The following is an 18549-nucleotide window of genomic DNA, read 5'->3' on the forward strand; positions in this document are numbered from 1 at the left end:
GGTAGAGCAGAACAGTGCATAGCATAGTGCTGCTTTGTATTCCCATGGGTGATGCATGCAAAGGGTTTCTGACACAAAACTCTACTTACTTAAAAAAGTAGACATGGTGTGCATCAAACAATAGTGCCCACTTCAACCAGATACTAACATGGAGAAATGCTTGTATTTCTCCTTTCTTTTCTGACTTTGCATGTGTGCTGCACTGTGCTCTGGAGTAAAGCTATCCCGGCTAATGAGGGCTGAAAGCCTGAAACCGGTCCTAGGATGCTTGTTTCCAGTCCAGGGAGGACCTGGCCTGGCAGTTCGGGCTGCACTGTTCTCATTGGGCGCAAGGTCTTTTGCATATGGCTGGGTCCAAACTGGAATGGAATGGTGAGCAAAAATCGATGAAGGTATGACATTGTTCTGCATTCTGGCCAGCATAGTGCATGTATAACTTTGTGACATGCATGTCACTAATTTGCCAACATATTATCTCTGACCTCCGCTTCAGAGTGCCTCCTCAAAATTTGCTGGTGCTCTCAGAGGAGCCAGCAACCACAGCAGAAGGAGATAACTTTAGTCACCAGAAGGGGTGGGAATGTATGCAGTAGTATTTTGTCTGCCATCCTAATCATCCAAGATCCATAGCAAGATATATGTGTTCCTGTTCTGTATGTATGATGATACAGCTGTCTTCAGTGCGCTTCCTATTATTGAATGTAGGCAATTTTTAAAAAAATAATATGAATTTGCTTCAAGTTTCATGATCACTTAAGGGGCAAATGCTTGGTTAATTATCAAAATGCATTCACAAATGTAGAAATATTTTAAGTGAAACAAGTGTATAACTCATAATAGCTGTAGCAATTGATAAATAAGTTTATCAATCTTTAGAAGTCAATCTATTCCTGTCAGAAATTGGGCTGTTAGTTGACTGGGGTTTGAGTCATGATCAAGCTACAACCACAATCCCTTGCAGGGTGAACCACAAAAAATCACTAAATTATCCTCTGCCTAACCCTGGGTAGCTTGGCACAAACTTAGAAGGAATGTGTTTTAGTGGAGTGAGCACAAGCACTTTAGCACTAGTTAGCAGTAGTAAAGTACACAGAGACATGAGACCAGTAAAAATAAATTCAGTAAAAGTGGAGGGAAGAAGGAAAAAGGTTTGGGGTGACCCTGCGGAGAGGGCCAGGTCCAACAACTCCCATAAATTGCTTCCCTACAAAACTACTATTATTCAGCTCTAGAACATGATGTTTAACAACCTTAGAATGAAGAAAGCTTTAAAGTATCTACCTCAGATTATATACAGTTCTTTCAGTCAACGTGGACCACATTTTATGATTTGCTTGTTAAATGGGCACATATCAAAATACTCTCTCCTCTTTCAAAGACCTGGTCTTGCCATCTATTCCTCTGGTGACTGGCTTCAGCTGCCTCATATGATCCACCTGCCTCCCACAGAGTGTGCTATGTTTACCATCATTTAATTCTCAATTTCTGACCGGTGCACTTGTCTAAAATGAGTGGTGAAGTGATGGCCTAAATGTTCAAAGAGGGATTTGTTGTTCAATTAGCAGCATCCTCTGGTGTCTAGCTTCCAAAGGAGTACATTGTATTTACTATAGTTTAAATACAATTTGAGCAGTGGTGCACTTTTTGTGGTTTAGGGACTGTTTTGTGATGTGTTGAGCAAGATGTTTTACCAGGCCCTTGAAATTAAGATCTTACTGCTGTCAAATGTCTATTTTAAGACATTGTTTTAAGGGAGGTCAGGGTCCCTTTTTGCTAGTCAGGGTAAGGGAGATACACTTCTAAAAAAAACGGGAAACAACTGTTACAACGCAACTATTACAACAGACTACTTTTACAACGCAACTACTACAATGCAGGATCCTTTACAACGAATGCCTTTACATCGCATGACATTACATCGCAGATGCTATTACAACGCATGCCATTACAACGTAAGTATAGGTAAGTATATCATTTTATTAAAACATTTATCTAATTTTAAAAAAGTATTTAATTAATTAAATAATAATAATTTAATACATATTAAAAATAAAAATAATTTTTAATAAATAAAGTACTTTAAATACATTAAATACATTAATTTAAGTAATTTTAATATTAATTAAAAAAAGTTCTAAAAATAAAAAAATATAAGTACTTTTTACCCCTACACTATCCAGCACTTACCCTACTATTACACCCCCCTGGAGTTAGAATAGTAATGTTTACCCCTACACTATCCAGCAATCACCCTACTATTACACCCCCCTGGAGTTAGAATAGTAATTTTTACCCCTACATTGTCCAGCACTTACCCTACTATTACAACCCCCTGGAGTTAGAATAGTAATTTTTACCCCTACATTGTACAGCACTTACCCTACTATTACTCCCCCCTGGAGTTAGAATATTATTTTTAAACACCTACACTATTTTTCAAATATATATATATATACATATTTACAAATACTTAAAAAAAAATTAATAACATTAATTAAATATTTATTAATTACATTTTTATTTAAAAATATATACTTACCTATACTTATGTTGTAATGGCATGCGTTGTAATAGCATCTGCGATGTAATGTCATGCGTTATAAAGGCATTCGTTGTAAAGGATCCTGCGTCGTAAAAATTGCGTGTAATGGTATGCGTTGTTAAAGTATGCGTCGTAACGTCATACATCCAAAAAGAACCTGCTCACCCCATTGGTAGCTTGGCACGAGTAGACGTGCTTATCTCAGATGCAGTGTGTAAAGCATTTGTGCACACATAGAGTAATACAGTGAAAATACTATAAATAGATGCCACATCAGTTTAAAAAAATATGTAATCTTTATCTAAACCAAAACAAGACCAAAATGGCAAAAATCTACAATATAGTAATGAAACTATACTTCTCAGAAGGGAAAAACTGTGTTGTGCATAGCAAAGTATAGATGCAACACTTTCAATACAAAGTACCTTGGATGCGTAAAAATCATAAAGAAAAACAGCCACAGGGAAGGTGATGCATCAGTTCCTTACATGCATTGAAGGTGATGAGATGGTTCCCTACTCCAGAGGAGGTGATGCATCGGTTCCTTACTGCCACACAGGGGGAGGTGGTGTTTTGGGTCCTTAATGAAGGAGAGGTGTTGCATTGGTTTCTTACTGTGTGGGTAAGTGATGTGTAGGTTTCTTATTGCAACCCCAGTGCAACCCTAGTGCCTATGTAGATTTGGCTACATAGGCACTAGTGATGCAAGGGGATCAGGGAGACGTTGTTTCTCATTATGGCAGAGGCCATGGCACTACGTTGGTCTCTTCAGCCGAGGTCCCCAATGCTTTGTTTCTTGGATCTAGTGGTATATACTTTGTGTCTCTGAGACTTTAGAACAGGAGGCAAGTTCTACTTCAAGCCCTTGGAGATCTTCTTCAAGCAGGAGACACAGCACACAGCAACATCTTTATCCTCTCCTTGGCAGAAACAGCCACTGCAAGCCAACCACGAAACAGTGCACAACAAAGGGGCAGTATTTCTACTTCAGTTTTCCCAGCTTTTCTCCTTGGATGAGGTTCCTCTTGAGTCCAGAAGAATTTTAAAGTTCTGGGATACATGGTTAAATATTTATATTCCATTTCTCATTGTTCTCTTGTGGTAGAGAGGATCTCTGCTCACTTAAAACCAGTTCTGTCCTCTCTAGTCCAGCTTCCCGGTAGGAGGTCGAGACATCATTGTGTAAGGCTGACCAGGCCCATTCAGGTGCAATTAAATCTCCTACCACTACTCTAAATGCAGCCCCGGTCTATTCATCCCAGCCCTGACTCATTCAAGAAAGTCAGGACACACATCACCCTCCCCCAGTGGCTGTATGAGAAAACCAATAGAGGTACATAGTCCCACTTTCTAAAAGTGTTATTTTCAAACACAAAATATAAAAATAATCTTTACTAAAAGATGGATTTTTATATTCTGGTTCTGTCAACCTTGTCCAAATGGGAAGTTTTACCTATAACATGCTATAAATAGACTTCTATTCTATCCTATGGGATCGATAGCCTTTCAAGAGGGAAAAACAAAATACACTGTATTTCGCTATCAGGACATGCCACACACATCAGTGCATGACCTAACTTTCACATACACTGCCACCTACCCACACAGGTACCTTGGGCATACTTTAGGGGTGGCTCACATGTAATAAAAGTGAAGGTTGGTACATGGCAAGCAGGTGCACTTGCCAGGTTGAAATGGCAGTAGAGACTACAAGCACACACTGCAGTGGCAGGTCTGAGAACCTTTTGCAAGGCTGCTTGTATGGGTGGCTAAATCAGTGCTGCAGGTCCACTAGCAGCATTTGATTTACAGGCCCTAGGCACACACAGTGAACTGTACTAGGGACTTAGTAGGAAATCAAATAATCCAATCATGGAAACCCAATTCCATATTAACAATTTACACAGAGAGCCCTGATGAGCAGTGGTAAAGTACCCAGCGTCCAAAAACCAACAAAACAGGGTCTAAAACAGCCAAAAGTCCTGGGTTAAATCCACTGGAAAAGCCAGGTCTAACAGAATTCATTTGCTAGACATCTCTATTGTAGTGGGCTGTGGTGTGTTTTTCTCTCTGTTGTGCCACTGTCATTGTAACTAGCTACCTCTCTCAGCATGGGCAGCAATCTCTACCCCAGTCCTATGAGCACTATTAAAGAACTAGTATTTTTCCTTGTGTGCCTATTAAGGCTTGGAAGTGTTTAGATGAATTTGACATGTCCTGTGCACCCTGTACCACTTCATTTGATGCCGTTCATTTGTCCCATTCATGTTCCTAATTTAATTCTTTCCACAGATTAATGTCCTTGGGAGGATGTAATTGGTCGGACAGCTGACATTCTGTTCAAACGCCGAATTACGATACTGGCAGTCGGACCCACAGTTGTCTAATGCAACACCACCACCATCATAGATCCCTATGGTGCAGCGGTCAGACAAGCGACCCAGAATAGCAGTGACTGAAGCAAGATTTCAGCGGCTGCATTACCACAAACAATGAACTACTGCAACAGAATTGGGAGGTAGAGAAACAGTTTCATCACCAGCAGTATATTCAGCAGTAGTCCTAATACTATAGATGAGGATCTACTTCAAACTGCCATCAGGACTGCAGATGAAAGATATGCCCACCAAAAGATCAGAGCTGTGCATGTGTCTTTTCTAGAGTATATCTTCCAGCTCAAAGTTGAAGAACTGGTGCTGGATTGCTATGAGGTATCATGCTTCTTGGCAGCTCACATTCAATAAACAAACTATACTGAGATGCTATTCTTTGGACAAGGATCCATTAATGAGCTTTTGACATAGGTAATTCGAATATAATACATAGTTCCTCAACACAATCTTTAGTAATCAAGATTTACTTGATATACGTTAGCACTGAAATTGTAATTGATTTCTTAATTTCTAAACAATTCTTGACCAATACGTTCAGAAGCCCATCTTTTTTATTTAGATTAAAGAACATTAACTTTTAAACCTGTAATATTAGTTATTTTCTATTGAAATTTTTGACCTCAAATGTCCACTATGGGCCAGATGTAGGAAACTTCAAGTTTTCACTTCCTAAAAAGTAACTTTGAAGTAATTGCTGTTTAGGAAATGACAAATGGCATGTACAAAAATAGAGATTTCCTAAGAGTAAATCTTACAAAGTAATAATCGGTATTAGGAAATGCTAAACCATTAGGTATGAATAGTTTAGCATTTTTCAAATTTGTGATTTCCAAATAGGAAATCGCAAATGAAGAGATGCAAAACCATGGGTGCCTATGGACCTAATGCCCCTCCTTGATGCACCCCCAAACAAAAGTGGTGCCTATGTAAAGCACACCAAGGTCCTAAGGGCTTTGGCACTCTACATGGCACTTTACAATATGGATTTGGAGTGCATTTTTTAAAGTTGCACATGGTTACCATCGACTTGGCCTCAAGAAAGCTGTGTTAAGGTGCATATTGCCATTGCTTTGCATGAAAGTGTTGTCAAGCCTTGTTATTGGGCTATTTTAGGTGTGTGATGAGGCTGTGATGACTACATTGGTGCCTACCATTAAGGGCTTGAACCACAATACCAGTTGCTAGAATATTTTGGGCTACACTATAAATTGTTAGGAGCTGTAGCAGTCATGGAATCACCTGTGTCAACTAGCCCTCATCCCAGATGTAAAGTAGGTTATGGAGTGAAAATGGATTCATGACACTAGAAATATACTTATATTGTGGTAAATTTTATATGGCCAATGTGATAATGTATTACTTCTCCGCTGTCAGTAGAATGAGAGGACAAGCCTTTTAATTTGGATAATACCGAAAACAAAGTTATATTTTTTAAAGATTGTGGGATGCAAGCTGCCATTGTCCATATCTACATATGATTGGATGCCTGAACCAAATATAACTGCCTACAGCAAATTTAGCAGTGAATGAGTGTAAAGTTCTTTACGTTAAGTTAAGTAGAAATGATAATTCTAGGCGCTCAAGACGCTTTCATACCACTCTTTGTCTGCCAGGAACTATGGATCATACCCGCCACTTCTCAGAACTCCACGAATCTCATCTTTTGCACAGTAGAGATCTATCATGTATGTACTCCTCAATACCATGATTAAGTGTTTTAATATACACTTTTCTTGTTTGACAAAATCCTTCCTCTCTTGCAAGTTTATCGGAAAATAGAGACCTTTTTTGGAAAATGGGCTTTTGCAATGTATTTTACTCTGGCTGCTCTAGGAAACATACTGCAAATACTTCAAAATCAGGCTACCAGATAATGCACAAAACCTGAGGAAATAGTAGTATATTATTATCTCTGGATGTCGGAGTTAGTTCCAACCAGCCCATCATCAAATTGGGCAAGCAGGCCACCAGAGAACTAGCAGAGATGTGTCTTCTGCTCACCAGAACATTTGCCTGCACATCATCTAATCTATTAAAGACACTTTAAGACATGATTGATGCTTGTCACAAAGCCTGTACCAGGCAAATGATATGTGCTTCTGTGTAAAACATTATAAAAGCTTCAGTTCCTAGGTGCTTAAAATTCAGAGAGGAATGTCCTACGTCAAGTTTAAATTATTGTGTGTTGCATCAACTATAGTAGAGCACCCTATGCAACTGAAATTGCCCTCTTTTAATAGCTGCAAGCAATAACTATTTTGACAGTTTGACCTAATAGTTACAAAATATTTGAGACTTTTTCCAGCTGCTAGAGATATTATGCAACCAAATTCGGAGAGCTCACCGTATAAACAACAGAATTACATTTTCAGAGGTCATCTTAATTAGTTCATCTAATGCAAGTCATTGTTTCTGGACCCAATATTACTGAATCATACAAGAAATACAAGAAATGAGTTTACACTTTGTCGATCTGCATCTGGGAAAAAAAATTGCTTCATGGCTACAGTCAGACGCACCGCCACAGTGGGGAAATTAGATACATCCTCATCCGTTTTACATCATTGCAGGACAATGAGCAGCTTGTCTGTCCCTTGTCCCCTACCACTACTGACCCACACCAACCCCGTAGACATTTATTTCCTGCTCTGAGCAGGAAGTAACTGCCAGTAAAAAGGGTTCAGGATCAAGGAACACATGCATTTGTCACTTGCCACTGGCAGGCCTGCAAAATTTTTCTGTAGCCCCATGACTATATCCTGGATGGCTGTGTACATATTTTATTTCAGGTCCCTAATACACTGGCACCTAAATCCAGTCAACATTTAGTGAAGGTAAACCTGGACAGAGTACCTTCAAGACTGATCCTAATACAGGAAATGTCCTAATGTTCATAAAATAGGATGCCATTCTGTAAAGTCTTGGTGGTAGCAGTAGTCTTCATCATTGGGTTTTAGATGCCCAGCTCAATATCTTCCTTACAGCCTCTTTCATTTCATTGTTTCTCAAGCTGTATATCAGTGGATTCAAAGCAGGTATTAGGACAGTGGGAATAACAGTAACTACTTTGGTCCGCCCCTCTGAAGAGCTTACATTGGGGAGTATCTCCATCAGGAAAACACTACCATAGAAGATAAAGACACAAGTGAAGTGGGAAATGCAGGTGGAGGCGGCACGGCGTCTTCCTTCTGTGTTACTGATCTTCAGGATGGTGGTAATAATGTATGAGTAGGAGACAAATACAACAATGAGAGAAGCTATGATGACGAAGGAAGCAACTACAAAGCGGATCCAATCATTTATCCATACGTCAGTGCAAGATAGCTTCAAGAGTTCTGGATAATCACACACAAAGTGGTTCATGACATCAGGGCCACAAAAAGATAGCCGGTAAAGACAACTTGCATGTATCAGAGAGTTTAGAAAGCCACCTATGTATGACCCTGCAACCAAACGCAAACACAGACCTTTGTTCATGATGACTGTATATGTCAATGGGTTACATATTGCTACATAGCGGTCAAATGCCATTGCTGCCAACAGGAAGAATTCTGTGCTGGCAAAGCCACTAAAGCAATACACTTGAGCAATGCATCCAGAAAATGTGATTATTCTCTTCTCTGTTAGAAGATCAGCCAGCATCTTGGGAGAGATTGCAGAGGCAAAAGCTAAATCCAAAAAAGCAAGTTGGGTGAGGAAAAAGTACATAGGTGTGTGGAGCTTGGGGCTGAGCCAGACAATGACCATGATACTGAGGTTGCCCAGCAGAGTGAGGGTGTAGACTGCTAAAAATAGTAAAAAGAGCACAACTTCCAGCTGTGGGTCATTGGTGAATCCCACAAAGAAGAACATAGTTACTGTGCTTTCATTTCTGGCCATTATATCTGTGGTTGATAACATTTATCTAAGAGAAAAAAAGACATATAACACATACATCCCCTTCCATATAGTAATTGCAGATGTCCAAAAGTTGAAACCATAGTATGTAAAAATATGTATTATGTAGATTAACAAATTATCTTAATATTTAGGTCAATGCTACAAAGCAAGCAAACATGCATTTAGTTGAGCTAATTATGTGCAAAAAGCACTGCCTCATCCACTCTCAATTGGAATCACCAGTAGGCACAACCAACAATATTTTTTATGACCTATTACCTCAATAAACATTCATTTTGTATTTGTAATAATTTTTCTGAGTGTCCTCATCCCTAACAAGTGTGTACGTATTTAGGCTTCATGTTAAGAGAACTTTAGATGTCTGTTGGCAAAATACCTAATATATAGAATAAACACTAAGGTACTGATTATGAGCCGAGCAAAGCTAAATTCCCATGTGTAAATTCTGTTTTGTTTAAATGAATTGTACCCTTTCATTGCTGTAGCCAAGATTGTGTACTGATGTGCATAATTGACAATTTGTATCTGTTTTTCTTTTTCTCCTGGTTCTCTATGCTCACATATCCTTGGCTGCCTGCAATGCACTCTTTCCTTATACGTATTTACCAGCACTTTTTGCACATGATGCTCCAACAACAGCCTGTGACTAATGGAGCAGCAGAGTCCCAGTTTTCAATGTAGCCTGGATAATTATATGATGACTGACAATGCACATAAATAAATGCATATGCGCTCATATTGAAATAGGTTTTGTAATGTTGAATGGCCACTCATATGTAATAAGAATCATAATAATAATAATAATAATAATAATAATAATAATAATAATAGTAATAATAATAATAATAATAATAATAATAACAACGTTTATAAAGCTCCTGGTTACACTAAAAACAGTGTGTCCCCCGCTGTGAAGACAGTACCAGATATTCTCCTCAGCAGCCAGGTAGGAAGGGATGTATGACGTTACAACGCATGCTTTTACCACGCATGCTGTTACAACGCAAGTATTACAACGAAAACCTTTACAACACATTACACTTGGGGCGCTGGATAGTGAATAGTTTAATTTACTATTCCAACTCCAGTCCCCGTGGACACTAGGGAAGGTGTTGGATAGTAAATTAAAACTATTCCTTATCCTAGAGCGCCCCCCAGTGTAATGCGTTGTAATGGTTTTCGTTGTAATACATGCATTGTAACAGCACTGCGTGGTAAAAGTTGCGTTGTAAAGGTTGCATACCGGTAGGAAGAGCAGACAGAGAGCCTAACATTCCTTCGGGAATAGGTACGTTTTCAGTTTTTGACGGAACCTCATTTCCGATGGTTCCATCCGGAGCTCAACCGGTAGAGCTTTCCATTGTTTACTGGCCAGATATCTGAACGATCGTCCACCCATCCGTGCACGATAAATTGTCGGTACCTGGAAGAGCATACTTCCTAGGGATCTCAGAAGTTGCTTGGGTTGCTTGGGTTGGTGTACGGTCAGTAATTTTTGAAGGTAGATAGGACCTTTTCCCTGCGCAATGCGCTGAGCAATGCACAACGTTTTAAATACAATACGCTCGCGGATGGGGAGCCAGTGCAGAGTGCCTAAAGCTCGTCTCCCCGAAGACTTCCTTGAGAGATTCAATGCAAGCCTGGCAGCAGCGTTTTGTACACATTGCACTACATAGCAACTATATTGGCAAACAAGCATTGCCAAAGCTAATAGATCTGAACATGTTGGGCCATTAAACTACACAAACACAAAAGCTAATGAGGAGAATGCTTTCAATAAGTTTAACAACTGGCAATAGCTTGGGCTATCGTTCCAACTCATCTTTCTTATGCCTCTCATGCACCCACAGTTTGGACCCAGACATATACATATCTGTTTCATCCTGCTCCAATCTGAACAATCCAGCGCAAACAGCCAGGCCAGATCCTCACTGAACCAGAACACAATCAACATATGATCAGTTCTACCCTGATAGGGGTTTTTCAGTAGGGGGCAGCTTAGTTTCAGTGACATAATGAGCATTGAACCACCTCTGGACATACCCTAGGCCACTTAGAGCATGACATTTAGCACACAAAGACCTTTCTGTGAGAAAAAGTGTAAATGTGATGCTCTAGCATAGAAATGCTGTTTAGCATACATCTGTTTTGGAGAACTAAGCAGCTATAGGTAATATGAGAATTGCCAGGCAGACGTTCTTGACTATCAGCCTCAGGTAGGGCTAATTCTCATTTATTTGAATAGCTTTATCTCCCCATGTTTCCTCTGCCCCTTCGTATCTCCACTTGGTCTTGGTTTCTAGACAGTTACATTTGTTCTTTAGAAATTATAAACCACATGTAAACACAAAATTATTTCATTTCTGAATAGATTTTAAAACTTCTCCTTGAGGGATCATTCATACTAGACATTGAGACATTAGGTAAGGGGATAACTACTTGTCTCAAGTAATAATCAACAATCTTGTGATGGTGAAGTCACTAAATTACCCTACATTCAGCCCCATGGTATTGTGTAGCATAGCGCAGATCGAATTAACTTATGGAAATGTGTAAAGCATTTATGCAATACCTAAACAGTTATTAAGTCAAAATAAATAAATCTGAGACCAATTTTAAAAAATAGAGAATATACTAATAAATAAAAAGACACAAAACCAACCCTGGACAGAGAGCTCTGCTCCGCCAGCGGAGTTTGCAGAGTTTTGTCAGGCAAAACTCCAACTCCTAAGCAGAGGGGAGTTAGCCATCCCCTGCTCACGCCCAAAGCAAAAACCTAACTGCTGTGGCATCTCCAGGCTGCCCTCCTCCTCTCTGTGGCCTCTCTCTCCCCTTTGTCCTTGCTGTCCTCATCCTACCCAACCCCTGAGATGTTCGTCTTGGGAGGACTGCGCATGTGCACGGACGAGCAATTCTCGCAAGACTGTCAACATAGGGGTTTGTGAGGGTGAGAAGGAGAGAGAGACCACGGCGAGGTGAGGGCAGCCTGGAAATGTCACAGCAGATAAGGGATTTTTTTGTTGCTTAAAAATTAGGGATGGTGAAGGGGAGCGGATCGGAGTTCCACTGATATTTTTACCAACTCTGTGGTACTCCACATAGTGCACTCCGCCAGCTCAGGCCGGGCTTACACAAAACACCAGATTCCAATAGGGAAAACTGGAGATATACATTTTCAGCTGTGACCAAAATAGCAACAAAAAGAGTTAAAGTCCAACCAAGGTCAACAGGTGCCTTTTGAAAGGCATACTGTTCCCCAGTAAGACAGTTTTCATTAAGTTCGGTAGCAGTGTGGTCATTATTAAAATGACTTATATTATGCTTGATAAGTAGAGAAACATAGGTTAACAAAGGAAAAAGCAAATGACTTAGAAGTTTTTTTAGCTTCACACAACTTTCGTGTGACCATGTACATCTCTTCTGTTCTGTTCTTAGCTACTGTGCAATTTATTCGGTTGATCCTTTAATCAGAACAGATTCTTACATTCAGATCCAAGGTAAAAAGAAATACAGCTCTGGTTGGTGTGAGAATTCTGCACATGGTGAAATATTATAATACAAATTGTAATGTGTTATCTACTTGCAAAGTGGTTGAACTAATATCAGTCAGTTAGAGTATCTTTATCAACATATTTCACCATAAAAGTATAAAAGCATAAATCCACAATACAATAAAAAGAAATATCTTTGATTCTTTCCAATTACAGTACTAAAACATAATAATTACCTAAACAAATAATAAACAATTGAAGTATGAAAATCCCACAAGGAGTGCAAATTATAGTACATTTTGGGGTTATCTGTTCATATTAGATTCACCATTGTAACACACCGTTACTAAAATTCTGGACTGCATAACATATATATCACAGAATGCCTTTGTAGAAGCTGACACAGTAAAGGCCTGAAAAAGGTAGATCTGGGACTTGAATACAGAGGACAAAATAAAATAAAGTATCTCATGCTTTGTTAATTTAAATGGCATGGTGGCAGATCATTTGTTTATATACATTGAATGGTAAAGGTGACTTTAAATTGTATAAGATTTAATCTAAAAGAGTTCAATAAAGCGCAGATAGAACTAACTTAAGTCAATGTGTAAAGCATTTATGCAATACCTAGACAGTTATTAAGTCAAAATAAATAGATCCAAGACCAATTTTGAAAAATAGAAACTATATTAATAAATAAAATTTATGCAATACCTAGACAGTTATTAAGTCAAAATAAATAGATCCAAGACCAATTTTGAAAAATAGAAACTATATTAATAAATAAAAAGACACAAAACTAATCCCAGGTAGAGAATTCTGCTCCGCCAGCAGAGTTTACAGGGTTTCGTCATTCAAAACTCCAACTCCTAAGCAAGGGGAGTTATCCATCCCCTGCCCACACTCAAAGCAGTAAAACAAAAATCACTTAATGGCTGTGGCGTCTCCAGCCTGCCCTCCTCCTCCCTGTGGCCTCTCTCTTATCCTTGTCCTCGCCGTCCTCCTCCACGCAAACCCCTAAGATGTGCATCTTGGGAGGACTGCGCATGCGAGCCTGTGCACGCCTGTGCAGTTCTCGCAAGACATACATCGTAGGGGTTTGCGAGGACAAGGAGGAGTGAGAGACCACGGCGAGGAGGAGAGCAGCCCAGAAATACCACAGCAGCTAAGTGATTTAGTTTTTTTGCATTTAAATTAGTACGGGTGGAGAGGATTGGAGTGGAGTTCCACAGATTTTTTTCCCAACTCCGTGGAACTCCACCTAGTTCCACTCTGGACAGCTAGCTCTGGTGTAAGAAAAATGACTTGGGTGAGGTACTTGATTATCGACTTCTAGAGCAGCTCTAACCAAATAATCAAACTTAGGGGAATTGATCACACAAAACAGGGAGCCACACTGGTTTGTCTCTAAGAGCATGAGTGCCAGCAGAGAGAGACCTCTCCCCTAAAGAAAGTCAATTGTTTTAATAAAAAGAGGCAAGAGAGATGAATCTATTTCCTGTGAGCAACTGGAGATCTAAGTTATACCTATTTTCCTTACTAAAGCAGAATCACATTCATTTTTCTTTCATTTGTGGTGAGCCTTAGATGTCTCTGGAAGAAAAACAAAAACAGGATTTTTTCGGGGCTTCATTTTATCATTCTTGTTCTGGCCATTTCCAGAAATTCTCCGACTGTCCTGAGATTTCTGAAGTTGATAATAGCAGAGTCCCCTGGGAGCTGCCATTCAATCGTGCTGATACCGCCAACACACCATAACAAAAAGTACCTCATTAAATAAGTCCAACTGGCAACTGCTGCTGTGGCTAAGCCAGGGAACCACCTTATTTGTCAGAGTTGACGGTGACTCAGTTGCGCTATTGGGTAAAGGGGGGACATCTGCTAAGACAACCACATATGGACCGGCAGCTGGAAAAAGGTTGATTACTGGAAGCCAAGGGGCTGTACTGTCTTGAGCAGTGTGATTTACTATTGATGTTAATAGAACACAAAAGAGAGGGCTTGAAAGGATTTAAAGACCAGGTGGGGACGACTTCTCTTAACTGGAAATAAAAACACACAAGGGCCCCTGAGTCTCGATAGAGCAGTGGAGTGCTGTAGTATTCCTTTTTTACAGGGCAGCTTTCCTCACCTACCTATAGGTGGCATGATTCTTCATAGGGTAATCTCGTCGCATTGCGATTGTCATCCTAAAGCAGGCTATAACCCCATCACTGGAAGGGAGAAGCTCAGGGATGTTTTCGGTCTTATAACGAGATCTCCTAAATCCTATTGGAGTGGACAACTACTCTGACAAGACTCTACTGCTAGTGATGTTACTTGTAAAAAGATAAAATGTGATATTCAATGCACAATTCAGCTATAGCATTCCATTAATTGAAAATATATAAAGTATATCAGTTTAGTCCAACCAAAAGGTGTAGTGTACTATTACTTTTGGATGCCAAACTATCATTCAGAATTACATAATGCTAGCATTCATATAGTTAATGTGTGCAATTCTGGCTCACTTGTTTTGTCAGGTGACCAATTCTACCTCAACCTTGGCGTAACATCTGAGGGTACATCTTTGTCCTAAAAATAGAGGGACAAGGGGGAAATCAGTTGTAGATTCAACCTTAATATTAATAGAACATAGTTTTCAATCAGTTGAACCTAGTAGATAACACTTATTGGAAATATGTAATCCTGTGTTTTATATCTGATCTGGGTTGTCAGTGGATCGCATACATGAAAGAGATTCACTTACAGTGAAAATATATCAAAACAACAGCAACCCAATCAGGTTATGCAGATAGGGATGTCTTTGAGTGTGATTATATCGTATGCATCTTAGTCACTCTAATGAGCATGAATACTGGAAGGTAAACTTAAATAAGCGTGACTCATGAGGGCAGCAAAGAAAATTCGAACAGAGCACAAGAAGCTGCAGGTGTGTGTATATTACCAATTGTTAGAGACCCAAATAATAACATACCCCACGCGGGCATCTGCTTTCCACTGAGTTGTCTGCAGGTGGGATGAAAATTCTGCATAATGTAATTGTGGTCCCAGGGCTTATGTATGTCACGACCAATGGCTACAAACCCAATTGTATTGAAGCACAGAAGAGGACCTGCCGTACCCTGAGTTGGCCGCAGTGTGAATAAAATTGCTAATCTCATTGTATGGAGGCGGCTGTTATCCCCATGACTGTTGGCCTAGATGAGGGGAGACAGTCAAGATAATAGTTATTCATACCTCAGGTCAGGGCCTACTCACTCTTAAGCGCTTCTATCACTTTTGAGCCCTGGCTGCCTCGTACTGTTCTGGGGGATGCCATCGTACCCCAATCTGGGCTGGTGTGGTGAGCAAAATAATGATGGATTAAACCCAGCTCCTTGTGACTGGGTACAAATGTTTGCATTGTTCAGCATTCCGTCCATCAATTGTTTTTTTTGCATTTGTCACCCTAAGTGGGAAGGGAATGCCGATATGTGGGTCCTGAGCTCACTACAACACTGAATACAAGCTAGCTTGGCTGAGGTGGAGTTATTACCTGAAACAAGTAAGGAACAGAGTAAATGCAGATTTGTATATGGCTGGGTGTAAACTTGGGTGGCGTGGTCAGCAAAAGAATGTTGAATTAAACCAGATCCTTTTGACTGGGGGTGAATGTTTGCATTGTTCAGCCTTCCATCAATGAATTGTGTCTTTTGCATTTGTCACCCTAAGTGGGTAGGGTATGCCCAGACATAGGTCCCGTGCTCACTGCACCACTGGATTCAAGCTAGCCGGGCTGATTAGGGGTGATGCCCCAAAAACCAGGTTGCTTGTTTCTGGTAACCTCGTGCAGAGTTGTGTAGCCGTGCCATGCAAAACTTAGAGAATCAGTAAAAAAACTCTGTAACGCTACGTGAAGTTCTGCGAGCATGCAGAGTTGCTTATTCCGCGTGCTCTTGCATGCTCGCAAGATGTTTCTGACGTTGGGCAACTCAGATTGTGTGTTCGGGGGAAATATCGTGCCAGCATCACCACACATTCAATCAATCAATCAATCAGTGACACTTATTAAGCGCGCTACATACCCGTAGGGTCTCAAGGCGCTGGGGGGAGGGGGGGGTGCCGCTACTGCTTGAACAGCCAGGTCTTCAGCTTCTTCCTGAAGGAGAGGTGGTCTTGGGTCAGGCGCAGGTCGGACGGGAGGGAGTTCCAGGTCTTGGCGGCCAGGTAGGAGAAGGACCTTCGTCCTGTGGTCGCTCTTCGGATGCGGGGGACGGCGGCGAGGGCGTGGTTGGCTGATCGGAGGTGGCGTTTGGGAGCGTAGAAGTTGACTCGGCTGTTGAGGTAGCTCGGGCCTTGGTCGTGTAGGGCTTTGTGTGCGTGGGTGAGGAGGCGGAAGGTGATTCTCTTGTTGACGGGGAGCCAGTGAAGGTCTCTCAGGTGTCCGGAGATGTGGCTGGATCGTGGGATGTCGAGGATAAGTCTGGCTGAGGCGTTTTGGATCCGCTGGAGTCTCTTCTGGAGCTTGACGGTGGTCCCGGCGTAGAGGGCGTTGCCGTAGTCCAGACGGCTGGTGACGAGGGCCTGGGTGACGGTCTTCCTGGTCTCTGTGGGGATCCACCAGAAGATCTTCCGTAGCATGCGTAGGATGTTGAAGCACGCCGAGGAGACGCTGTTGACTTGCCTGGTCATGGCAAGGGAGGAGTCCAGGATGAAGCCCAGGTTTCGTGCATGGTCTGTCGGTTTGGGTGCGGTGCCCAGGGCGGGAGGCCACCAGGAGTCGTCCCAGGCGGAGGGTGAGGAGCCCAGGATGAGGACCTCCGTCTTGTCCGAGTTCAGTTTCAGGCGGCTGGTCGTCATCCACTCGGCTACCTCTCTCATCCCTTCGTGCAGGTTGGCTCTGGCGGCGGCGGGGTCGTTGGTCAGGGAGAGGATCAGCTGGGTGTCGTCGGCGTAGGAGATTATGCTGAGGTGGTGTTTGCGTACGATGGCCGCGAGGGGGCTCATGTAGACGTTGAAGAGGGTGGGGCTCAGTGATGATCCTTGGGGGACGCCGCAGATGACTTCGGAGGCCTCTGACTTGTACGGTGGTAGGCGGACTCTCTGTGTTCTTCCGTCGAGGAAGGAGATGATCCATTCCAGCGCCTTGTCCTGGATTCCGATGTTGCTGAGGCGCCGTACTAGAGTGCGGTGGCAGACCGTGTCGAATGCCGCGGAGAGGTCTAGGAGGATGAGGGCCGCTGTTTCTCCATTGTCCATCAGGGCTCGGATGTCATCGGTGGCGGCGATGAGGGCGGTCTCGGTGCTGTGTTTGGCTCGGAATCCGGACTGTGAAGGGTCGAGGGATTCGTTCGTCTCGAGGAAGGCGGCCATCTGCTTGTTGACGGTCTTCTCGATGACTTTGGCTGGAAACGGGAGAAGCGAGATGGGGCGGTAGTTCTTGAGGTCGGTGGGGTCCGCTGTTGGTTTCTTGAGGAGAGCGCTGAGCTCGGCGTGTTTCCAGCCTTCAGGGAAGATGGCGGTGTCGAAGGAGGTGTTGATGATGTCTCGCAGGTGGGGTGCGATGACAGCGTCGGCTTTGTTGAAGACGTGGTGAGGGCAGGGGTCGGTCGGTGATCCGGAGTGGATGGAGTTCATCGTGCGGATGGTGTCTTCGGTGCTGATCGGGGTCCAGGCGTGGAGGGTGGTGTTGGGGGGGGGTGGCTGGTCGGTCGTGGTGTGCGTTGGTTGGTTGTTGAAGCTGCTGTGTATGTCCGCGATCTTGTTGTGGAAGTAAGAGGCGAGGGAGTTGCAGAGGTCTTGCGATGGGGTGATGTCGTTGTTTCCTGCGCTGGGGTTGGAAAGCTCTTTCACGATGTTGAAGAGTTCCTTGCAGTTGTGTGCGTTGTTGTCCAGCCGGTCCTTGAATGCTGTTTTCTTGGCGGCGCGGATCAGCTGGTGGTGTTTCCGGGTGGCAAGTTTGTAGGAGGTCCTGTTGTTCGTTGTCGGTTCCCTTTTCCAGACTTTCTCTAGGGCTCGGCAGTTCTTCTTGGAGCTCTTGAGTTCGTCGGTGAACCAAGGGGCCTTCTTGCTGCCGGGTCTGCTAGGCGGGGTCCTCAGTGGGGCGAGTTCGTCCGCGCAGTTAATGATCCACTTCGTGAGGTAGTCGGCGGCCTGGCTGGGGTTCGCTGAGCTGGCAGGAGGGTGTTGGCTCAGGGAGGTGGCGAGTTGGTCTGCTGTGATCTTGTTCCAGCTTCTGCGA

General features: G+C 42.4%; 1 protein-coding gene across 1 annotated transcript; it reads right to left on the reverse strand.

Moving 5' to 3' along the window:
• Positions 1–831: 831 nt before the first annotated feature.
• LOC147659014 (olfactory receptor 5A2-like) lies at positions 832–8814 on the reverse strand. The gene is made up of 2 exons (XM_086952038.1): positions 7918–8814; positions 832–870 (listed from the first exon to the last, which is right to left on the reverse strand). Exons 1-2 carry the CDS (start codon positions 8812–8814, stop codon positions 832–834), a joined length of 936 nt encoding a protein of 311 aa, XP_086808164.1.
• Positions 8815–18549: the final 9735 nt, after the last annotated feature.

The sequence above is a fragment of the Lissotriton vulgaris genome, unplaced genomic scaffold (genome assembly GCF_964263255.1).
Source record: "Lissotriton vulgaris unplaced genomic scaffold, aLisVul1.2 SCAFFOLD_1008, whole genome shotgun sequence".
Taxonomy (NCBI): Eukaryota; Metazoa; Chordata; class Amphibia; order Caudata; family Salamandridae; genus Lissotriton; species Lissotriton vulgaris.